Source organism: Cetorhinus maximus, chromosome 29 (assembly GCF_964194155.1).
Source record: "Cetorhinus maximus chromosome 29, sCetMax3.hap1.1, whole genome shotgun sequence".
NCBI lineage: Eukaryota > Metazoa > Chordata > Chondrichthyes > Lamniformes > Cetorhinidae > Cetorhinus > Cetorhinus maximus.
Window position 1 is genome coordinate 7,712,241 of NC_135907.1, and position 11,211 is coordinate 7,723,451.

Below are 11,211 nucleotides of genomic sequence, written 5' to 3' on the forward strand. Positions count from 1 at the left end.
ATTAGTCATTAAACTGTGAAACTGGTGTTAAGCAAACTGTTCTGAAATGGACTACGCTGTACGAAGTGATGCACTTTGGAAAGCAAAAAGAGACAAGGCAATATAAACTAGATTTTAAAGTGGTGCAGGGACAGTGAGACCTAGGGTTTGCAAACAGATCTTTGAAGGGGACAGGAAAAATTGAGACATCTGTTTTAAAAAAAAGGAGAATCCTGGGCTTCATAAATAGAGGCATAGAATGCATTAGCAAGGAGGTTTTGCGAAATCTTTAGAAAATATGGTTAGACCTGTACTGGAGTAGTGTGTGCAGTTCTGAGCACCACACTTAAGGCAGGATGTCAAGGCCTTGGAGAGATTTACCAGAATGGGACAAGGGATGAAGGACTTCAGTTATGTCGAAAGACCGGAGAAGCTGGGATTGCTTTCCTTAGCAGAAAAAGTTAAGGGAAGATTTAGTAGAGGTTTGAAATTGAGGGATTTTGATAGAGTATATAGGGAGAAACTGTTTCCAGTAGCAGAAGGATTGGTAACCAGAGGACACAGATTTAAGATAATTGGCAAATTGGTGGGAGAGAGATGAGTAAATTTTGCACAATGAGTTCTGGAAAGTGCTGCCTGAAAGGGAGATGGCAGCAGATTCAATAGTAACCTTCAAAAGGGAATCGGATAAATCTTTAAAAGTTAACAAGCAGGTACATCAAGCAGTTAGGAAGGCAAATGATATGTTAGCCTTTATTACAAGGGGGTTGACATATTAGAGTAAGCAAGTCTTGTAGCAGTTATGTTGGGCTTTGGTGAAACCAATTTATGTACAGTTTTGGACTCCTTGCCTATGGAAAGATATGCTTAAAGGAGGTGCAATGAAGGTTCACTAGATTGATTGCTGGCATGAAAGAGTTTTCCTATGTGGCTGGCGAGATTGAGTAAATTGGGCCTAAGTTCACCAGAGTTTATAAAAATGAGAGATAATATAATTAGAAACATACTAGGTTCTGAGAGGGCTTAACATAGTAGACACAGAGTTTGTTTCCCCTGGCTGGGGGAATCTAGAATTAGGGATCATAATCTCACATTTGGGATGGAGATGAGAAATTTCTTCACTCAGAGGCTTATGAGTCCTTGGAATTCTCTACCCCAGAGGCTCAGTCATTGGGTATATTCAGGACAGAGATAGATAGGTTTTTGGGTTCTGAGGGAATCCAGGATAGGGCAGGGAAATATTGACATAGATCATCTGCCAGAATCTTATTGAATGGCAGAGCAGGCTCCAGGGGCTTTATGCTTCCCTCTCTTCTTATTTTACAAAAGGGAAAAAAAAATTGGAGGAGTATGGGAAAAGAGTAGGGGAATGGGACTAACTGGATAACTCCTTCAGAAGCCAGCACAAGTATACTGGGCCAAATGCCCGCCTATGCTGTATGAATCTATGATACTTAACCATAACGAAAGTATTGAACACTCTGCCTATTGTTAATATTCCCACTTTCTCCTCTTCCCCAGATGGCAACCAAAGCCAGGGAGACTCTTCAAAGGTCCAACGGAAATCATAATGACTTCTGAATCCTCCACAAGGTCGCAATGGACAGCATCACATGGGATTTGTTGGACTGAAGTTTCCCAATTGGTCTAGTTGCCTCCTCCAATTAGGAGGCCTCTTGCTGGGTACATGACTGAGGGTGTTTTCCTTTTGTTACGTTTATAACACTTCTGACCCAGAACACTGTGGAAAAGGGAAAAATTTACTGAGTTGAGTTGATTTACAAATGGGACCTAATTGAACCCGAGTCTGACGGGTGCGTTAGCTTATCCGCTAACTGGGAGGACTTCAGCCATGCCTGAGGAACAGTTCAATGGTTTAAAAGACTAATCGAAATGGTTAAATGGGATTCGAAAGCCAGGGGTCATTTAAAAAAGCACAGTTTTTATCACAAAAATGTGTATAGAGCAGCCATGGGTCCCATGGGAGTAGCACCGAGCAGAGAGGAAGCCTGGGGCTAGTGGGAGTGAGGCAAGGGGGAGCAAGAGAGTGAAATCTGGGGCCTGGGGGAGTGAGGCCTGGGGCCAAGGAAGCAAGGCTGAGCAGAGCCTGAGGCCAATGGGAGTGAAGTATGGGGCCCAAGGCTGTGTAAGGAGTAAGGCTGAAGATCTGTCAGGAGTTCAAGCCAAGTGACTGTTTTTTAATGTTCTATTTATCCAATACCCAGTGGGCCTTATGTACAGAAGGTGGTGAGACATTGGAATGAAGGACAGGAAAGGTAGGGGTGATGGTTTTGAGGGAGTGGGGAGGTACCTTAACCTAGTGGGCAAAATTTGGGGTGCTAAGAGGGCTGTAAAACAGTCTCACAAGGTCATGATATCTAACCCATCCTCAGGCAGGTCAGTCTTTGACCGGAATACCCTCAAAACAGGACTTGATTATTATCACATAATTAACAATGCTGCAGATCAGAAATTATTGATTGGCAGGGGGAAAGTAAAAAATTGGTTTGTCACAAGACCTGTACAAGCTACTTCGAGAAGATCTTTGGCAGCCCAGGATCAACTTATAATGTAATTCAACCCTTTCTATGCTGTGGCAGTCTATGCCACGTGGACTGTGCTGGCTGGATGGCCACCAGTAACTGTGGGGACTCCTTCTGGCCAAACTTCGGGGATGGAAGGATCACGTAGTGGGTGTCAGGGGATTCTTAATTCATGTTGTGATATACACCTGCAATGTTTGGGATTCTTGGTGTAACGTGATGGGGGCCTTTAATTAACTTGCACCCAAGCAGTTGCATTTCTTGGCAAAAGCCCTGAGATTGTACAGTGTGGTGATTAACATTCTCCCCCACCGGTGAAGCATTAAACTATGTTGCTGCCAGCTTAAAGCATCTGCCCTTCTCTGAAATTGGAGTTCGAGCTCAAGGCTTTTCCCAAGTTGGTTAAAGCTGTGCCCCGGGTTTTGAGACTGAGTCGAGGCAGCTTGGTTTTCAGTGTCACTGCCGCGTCAGTTGACCTCGGCTTGAGCAGTGCCGCTGTCAGCTCTGCGCCCTATGCAATAAAGAGTGGAAGAATAAACTTGGGTCCTGCCCTTGGACTGAGCCAGAGTGCATATGTATATGAAGGACAACATTGGACTGGTCTGTAACGTTCTTTGGTTGAATAGCTTGTGAGCTCTCCCCTCCCCACATTTGGGTGAGGTACCAGAGGCTGAATGCCACCTGGAACACAGTACTCTAAGTGTTGGCGCCTTCAAGGGAGGGGAGGAGATGCAGGGAAGGGGGAGCCTTCAAGCTTCCCATCTCCCTTTAAACTCCAGCCTGTGGGATTAAAGAACTTATTTTGTCCACCCCTTCTTAAAAATAATGTTGCTTCAAATTCCCCCCGAGTCTCTGTTGGAAATGCTGGAGTTGTTAAAGGTCACATCACTGAACTGGGGCCATGAGGACAGATGGCGAGATTTAGTGCATTCCAGGTCACATCAGACACAGGGAGGGAAATGGGTGATGTCCTTGATCATTGTCTGACTAAAGGATTTATTGGGGCTCTTTAAATCAAATCTTGCATCTCTTCCACCTGTCTTCGAGAAACAAACGAGAGAATGTTGACATCTCCCAGACTGTTACATTAACATTTCCCACCTGGGTTATGTGCAAGTGTTTTACATCTATAAATATGGTGGAGTGACTTATACACCACAGAGAGCAGCAGATCTGAGCACCACCACCTCACAGTAAGGACAAACTGGCTCTGCTGGTTTAATTTTTTTCCCCCAAAGTTTCTGCTCTCTGAGTTTTCAGATATTCCAGCGCTCGGAGTTGACAGTGGGCTCTTGGCCTGAGGGAGGAAGTGGGGATAGATAAACAACAGCCACTGTACACTGAAGACCAGGCAGTGCTGAGCTGCAATGCCCCACCAGGTCAACTAACTTGCCAGCATTCTCAGGTGAAAAAAGGCATTCTCCCCTACTGAAGCCATGGAACCCAGATCCCGCCAACCTGAATGAGGCGTCTGTCAGGGACAAGCAGAGAACTTCTAATATATATAAACATGCAAACATGAATTTAACTGGCAATTTGTCTTTTTTTTGAGGGGTGGGTAGTGTGAAGTTAGTTTTCTAAAAGCAGCTAATTTCTGAAATAACAACATTCATTTCTCCAGACTTGCTGATCTTGGAACTTCTGTGCTATGGTATGTGGCCTGGGTTTGGGGTACTGATACTCTGGGGCTGACCTGCAGCCTCTGGCCTGGCTAACTTCAATCACTTTTGGTGAGGTGAGACTGTGTTCCCTACTCAAGTGTGTGGAGAAAGGGCTGGTTCATAAACAGCCCACACCCCAAATCTGCTGTAGTTTGGCCTTGGCGGCTGATTTCTAACTGGGAACAGCTTTTTACACATTAAAAACTCCTTTATATTTAAAGACCTTTATTCACATGACAAGTCATAAGAAATAGGAGCAGGAGCCTGCGCTGTCATCCAATAAGATCACACTGATTGTGGCCTAAACTGCACTTTCCTGCCTTGCCTCCCTTGCTTCCCCAATGAGTATAGGTCCAACCTGTTCAACCTTTAATAAGATAACTCCTTTGTCCCAGGAATTAGCCTAGTGAGCCTTCTCTGAACTGTCTCCCATGCAAGTATGTCCATCCTTAAATAAGGAGACCAAAACTGTGCATAGTACTCTAGATGCGGTCTCACCAATGCCTTGTGCAGATGTAACAAAACTTCCCTACTTTTATATTCCATCCCCTTTGCAATAAAAGCCAACATTCCATTTGCCTTCCTAATTATTTACTATACCTGAATGGTAACGTTTGGTGATTCAGGTGCACCAACACCCAGATCCCTCTGTACTGTAGAATTCTGCAGTGTTTCCCCTTTTAAATAATATTCTGCTTCTCTGTTATTCCTGCCAAAGTGGACAATCTCACATTTTCGCTCATGCTACTCCATCTGCTAAATTTTTGCCCACTCACTTAACATATTTATATCTTTTGTAGTCTCTTTGTATCCTCACAACTTGCTTTTCTATCTATCTTTGTATCATCAGCAAATTTGACTCTAATACAGTCATTGATATAGATTGTAAATAGTTAAGGCTCCAACATTGGTAGCTGTGGCACTCTACTAGTTAGTTTGCCAATCTGAAAATGACCCATTTTCCTGTTTGTTAGCCAATCCTCTATCCATGGTAATATATGACCCCCCCCCCCCACCAACACCATGAGCTCTTGTGCAGGTGAAGGTAGGGTGATAATTTTTAGGCTAAGCTTCCCCCCATCATCCTGTGGGCTGACCCACCCAACCAACCACTGCCCCCCACCCTCCCCGCCATAAGCTAACGGATGTGGGTCGTGGGGGGGTGGTTGCATTGCTCTTCTGTCAGCAACCATCCCCACACACACACACACACTTCCAGCAGATACCACTGCAATTCGGGCTAGTGTGATTCAAGCACTGACTCGCTCGAGTCTTGATAAGTTCCTGAGTGACCCACAGCTCTAAATCCCTGGACAATCAGACTCCTTGCCAGCTTATCCTCAAGCTGGTTTACAGCTTTGGATGATGGGACCTCCAGTTCCCACCTGCTCAGTAAATAATAACCAAACTATCGAGTGCCTTGAGAATGAATATTCAATGATGGAGAAGAGGTAAGGAAGGAGGTTGCTCTGTCCCTGCTGATTCTACCTCCGACCGTTTTGCTGTCTGTCTCCCTTCCAAAAGGTGACGGGGAGGAGGCTGGGTCCCGTTTACTGCTGCAGCTGCCAGTGGGCAAGATCCCAGCTGGTTTACTGTCAGGTTCAGCCCAGTGACTTGCTCCTATATGCAGTAACCATTTAGAATTCACTGAGAGTAATGATGTAAGCGATACCTCCTCTCTTCAATCAAGATTGGTTGGGGACTTAGTAGCTGTTGCCTATTTGGAGGCTGTCATGACAACCCATGATATTCGGAATGCAGTTCCCACCTGTCAGTGGCTCGCCGAGTCTCCCATAGCGAGGAGGTGGACAGAATCTATACTGACAGCTGAGTGCCTTCCAAATGTGCGAATTTCACCCACACCTCAGTGATGACCTGAATGTAAATGATAGAAAATCTGCTGTTGGATATCTTCCCTCACTCCCTGGACTACATCGCAACAGGATACTACTCCCTGTTGTGTTTTACATCAGCCCCTGCACAATATAGAAATTCTGGATCTAAGGCAAGTTGCAAGAGTATCACTTGTGGGATTCCAGGCCGGGATATTCCTTGTGAGTGTCCAGATTGAGGAGAGTCCGGAGTGAGTTGCTGGATTGCGCCTCTCCGACACTGACCTTTCGCTGAGATGATGTGGGGGAGCGGTTGGCTAAATTGGGAACTGGTCTGTTTTCTGTTTCCTTAACTTGCACAAAACTTTGACCATTTCAACATCAGGGATTCCAGTTGCGGAGAACCTGAGCGATTGGGTCCCACAGCGACTGGTGGGTGGAGGAAACTGCAGTGTGTTTTCTCCCAGCCCTGCTTCATGACTGACTTTTTTGCGACCCAACCTTGCCCTACCATGAAGCAGGTCACTGGGAATTAACATCACAGGAGTCCGCCCCACTCTCCAACTGAAGCTTTTTTTTAAAAAGAGGTTTAAACCTTTAATCTGCTGAATTAAATGTTAAATCCCTGCCTACTCCACTTCGCCCATGTCCTAAATATTTAACTTTGACAAGTTTAAAATCCAGATGCACAGTAAAGTCACTGCAGCATTTTAACCCGTTTGACAGTTAACGTCCTCCATCCCTCTCTGTCCCCTCCACACCCCAGGTGGAGGCAAGTGTTATACAGTCTTGTGTGTATGTGTGTGTGTGTCTGTCTTAGAATGTTAGAATAATTTATTAGACAGTTCTGGAGAATTGTAAAGGATTAAATCTCAGGATTTGAATAACTGCAGCTTCAGCCTGTTAAATACTGTTAACCGAGAATCTCTTCTGTGATTTAATGGAGGGCTTTATAAAGGAGAAACTATTCCCGGTGGCAGAAGAGTCGTGAACCAGAGACGGATCTTAGTTAATTGGCGAAAGCGCTAATGGCAGACAAGGAGACATTTTTATACAGTGAGTTGTAGTGATCTGGACAGCACTGCCTGACAGGGGGCTGGAAGTAATTTTAATCAGTAATTTCAAAATGCAATTGGATAAATAATTGAAGGGAAAAAATTGCAGGGGGGGGGGGAAGCAGGATTAACTTTTTCAAAGAGCCAGCACAGGCACAATGGGCCAAATAGCCTCCTGTGCTGTATCACTCCATGATCATTTCTAATAGGTTTTTGTGTCCCAGTAAAATAGAAGGGAAGTTTGTAGTCTTTGGGAGACTCCTGCTTTCTAACCCTGGTGATATGGAAACTACTAACCCATTTTTATCACGTGTTTGAAAAATTCATTCTAGTGCTTAATAGCAGGGATCTATTGGGCTGCCTTAATCCACCTTTTACCCTCTAAATGAACTGGTGTCAGGACCTCGGGCGTTTGAACCCTGGATGAGCGATAGTGTCACTGTACTTCTGTTATCTATCAAAACAGGTAAACCAACAAATCTACATATTGGAGCAAAACCTCATCTGTTCAGACAGGAATGTAGGCTTGAGAAACCTGTTGCCCATTAACCCTGGTATCTGAAATACAGGAGATATCTGATCTGTTCAAGAGGGATTGTTCACAAAAGAGCAAACACCAGTGATTTGCCCGTGAGGCGTCCTGTTCTGTCAGTTGTTATCTGACTGTTATTGCCATAACTGTAATTTTTTTTCTTGATGTGACATTGTGTGTAACAAAGAGATAAAATTGTAAATGATGATCAAATTCTGAACTAATGTTTTGTTGTCTAAAAACCCACCATCTCTGCACCTGTTTCCCCCTTTCTTACTCTCCAAATTGCCTTCTACAGGTTCTAAATTTGTGGCTGGGATCCCCTTCTGTCTAAGTAGCCACCACATCACCCGAGCTATCTAACCACATGGGCCATCACAGCCAAGCTCCAGTCTCTCACCTGGATTTGCCAAAAGCCAATCAGGTGGAGAAACCCTGGCCTGGCCAATATTTCCCTTCCCTAATGGAAGGGTATTGAGGGTAATTGCTTCATCCATTCCATTGGGCTGACTGAGATAGCTACCTCAGCACAGAGCAGGGACTCAATGTTTAACCTTTCTGGTTGGTATGGTTCTTTCACTCTAAGTAACATAGGAACAGGAGGAGGTCATTCAGCCCTTGAGTCCATTCCACCATTCTGTATCTTAACTTCATCTACTCACTTTAGTCCCATAACCCTTAAACCCCTCAGGGTCAATCTCAATTTTGAATCCTAACCTCAACAACTTTTCTGGGAGAGAGTGTTCCAGATTCTTACTATCCTTTGTGTGCTTTCTGGCATCACCCCTGAATGGCCTAGTCCTCATTTTAAGGTTCGTCCTTGCTCTGGACTCTCCCACCACAGCATTGTTTCTATCTACCCTATTAAATCCTGTAATCATCCTAAATACCTCAATTCAATCACCCCTTAATCTTCTATAGTCAAGGGATTGGATCATAGCTGCTCTATACCTTAACTTCATTTACTCACCTTTAGTCCAATCCTTGTGGACTTCAGTCTTTTTTGAGCAGTCAACCTGGGATAGGAGAGAGGGCTACTCCCCAATTGTTCATTTTTTGAGGCATGAGGGAGCAGTGAGGTAAGGAATGGTGAAGCTGATGGAGTTAAGGTTGAAGCAAAGAGGCCATATACTGGCCTTATGTCTGCAGTTAGATGATTTGTAGTACAGTTGTGTGGGGGCAGAGGAAGAGGAATGTGAATCCCAAGGTAGGCTATAAGGAGTATTTTAAAGGGAGAAAGACAGTTTACAGAGGGAATTTCAGAGCTTAGAGCCTAGGCAGCTTAAGGAACAGCCACCAATGGTGGAGCAGTCAAAATCAGAGATGTTCAAGAGGTGAGAATTAGATGAGTGCAGATATCTTGGAGATTTGTGGAGCTAGAGGAGTGTTACGGACAGGGGAGGGAGGCAAAACGGAACTCCTTTATTTTCTTGCTATCTGTCCATAAGCCTAGGCGTTTTTAATTTTTGAAATAGGTGTGGTGTGTTTCGCAAAACTTCCTGTTTGTGAGGTCAGTTTTTAAAATGACTCGCAGCAAATTCTCTTTAGGATTAAATCAGAAGTATAGTTTATTCGAACATTCAATCCCAGGAAATGGTCGCTGCTTCATACACACACACAAACATGCAATAAGAAGATAGGAAAGAGGAGTTTTTACAACAATGAATAATTAAAAAGCACCAGATATGGATATCAGTTCATGTCATTGCCAGAATCCAGAAAGAGTCCAGTGGGGATTCCTTCACAGAGGAGCTATGGTTCAGGTGAGTTCAACTAGCTGAAGCAGGATTTGCAGAACTCCTTTAACGTTGATGGGGACGCAGTGAGATGAGGTTGGTATACAGAGACTTGCTCTGCTCAGCAGGCAATGGTAGGAATCTTCTAAAGAAGCAGGCTCCGAGGAGCTTCCATCATAAGGTCAGAAGTGGAGATGTTCATTGATGATTGCACAATGTTCAGCACCATTCACAGCTCCTCAGATACTGAAGCAGTCCATGTCCAAATGCAACAAGACCTGGTTTGTATGATTCAATATCAGGCACTCTATGGATCTTTCTTACCTAGCAGGCCCCACTTTGATCATAGGAGTGAACATAGTTTGTCAAGATCATGGTTAGACAAAAGCTCAGTGTGGCCTTGCGCTATACAGAAATTCCAGGTTCAATTCAAATTCAGTTCACCATGGCCCTCAGTTGCCATTAGGATGGGAGGGATAGTGACACCCACTGCAACAATAACTTGCATTTATAAAGCACCTTTGACGTAGCAAATGGCTGAAGGTGCATCACATTGGTATCATCAAACAAAATTTGGCACTGAACCATGGGAGATATTAGAACAAACGAGTAAAAGGTTGATCGAAGAGGTTGGTTTTTGAGTAGCATCTTAAAAGGAGTAAAGAGAGGTAGGCAGCTTTAGGGAGAGAATTCCAGAGCTTAGTACGCTGGCAGCTGAAAGCACTGCCATCAATGTTGGAGAGATTAAAATCAGGCATGTGCAGTACCCCAGGTACAGAATTGGGATCACCCACAGGTAGATCCTGTTGATAATCTAGGATCAAATGGAAGAATGAGCAGTTGGACAAGGTACCAAAGAGGGCACACATTGCTTGGAGATTGGTTTCAGAAGCTAAGATCAGAGCTGGAAAAGAAGAAAGAATTAAAGCCCTGGCAATGGCCATTTGGGCTGCACATTGTGTTAATGGTGCCAAATACACTACTGGAGAGCGCATTTGAAATTTCAACCAGTTCGGTCCTGCATTAGCCAGATGCAGGTCCGTCTACGGTTGCATCATTCCTAATACAATTGAGTTATGATGTCACAGGTATTTTTACTTGTGTCCATTAAATACTTGCACAGCACTTTCCCATTTAAATGTCTCAATGCTTCATACAATGAATCAGCCAAGGCCAAGAGAGCCCTTAACTTTGAAAAATCGAGAAAAGAGATTCCACCCAGTGCAGAATTTTCAACAATGTTCAGTTACTTGGCTTGTTAGTACCAGCAACATCACAAATCAGGGAGGTCCTAGAAGTACCCCCTGGTGCACACCAAGTTTCACAGCCATCAGATCCTACAGCACTGGGAGGACTGTTTGACAACAGAAACTGTGAATTAGTGACATCAGTGTTTACACCTGCAGCCAAGAAGCAACATTTCTGGACAATGTAAGAGATTGCATTTGCACGCAATATTTCAGTTCAGTGCTGCAAAGCTATTTGGATCATGTCTGGTACATGTTGTTTTGTCAATGAATGATCTTTTGACTCAGTCCCCACACCATCTGTTAGTGTAATGGAGACTGTCCTTAAGTAGGGCTCTTTGCATTTCTTGATGTAGGATGCAATATGCAGATATATTGCAATTGGCACGTTAACTTGTAACTATTCTTAGTGGGTAAGAACAGGTCCCAGATTTTGGTACTAGATATAGAGTTCATGAAGCAAGGCCCGGAGATAACCTTCCATCCTGAAACAGAACACTCAGAAGAAAGATCTTAGCATTCACTTTTCCCTTAAGAAACTAGCCAAGCCCAGCGAGCTTTCCTGTGAAGCCAGTCAGGCACCTGCTAGATCTAGTACCAAAGTCTGGGGCCAGGCACAAACTAAC

The 11,211-nt window shown here is 44.2% G+C and overlaps 1 protein-coding gene across 2 annotated transcripts in view; it reads left to right on the forward strand.

The window, feature by feature from the left end:
• Positions 1–7,815, forward strand: part of LOC144669571 (ubinuclein-2-like) — a 78,414-nt gene extending 70,599 nt beyond the window's left edge. For both annotated transcript variants that reach the window (XM_078532067.1, XM_078532068.1), the window contains one exon: positions 1,501–7,815. In XM_078532067.1, the coding sequence (XP_078388193.1) occupies positions 1,501–1,550 (50 nt within the window). In that variant the 3' untranslated portion in view covers positions 1,551–7,815. The remainder of the gene's footprint in view (positions 1–1,500) is intronic.
• Positions 7,816–11,211: the final 3,396 nt, after the last annotated feature.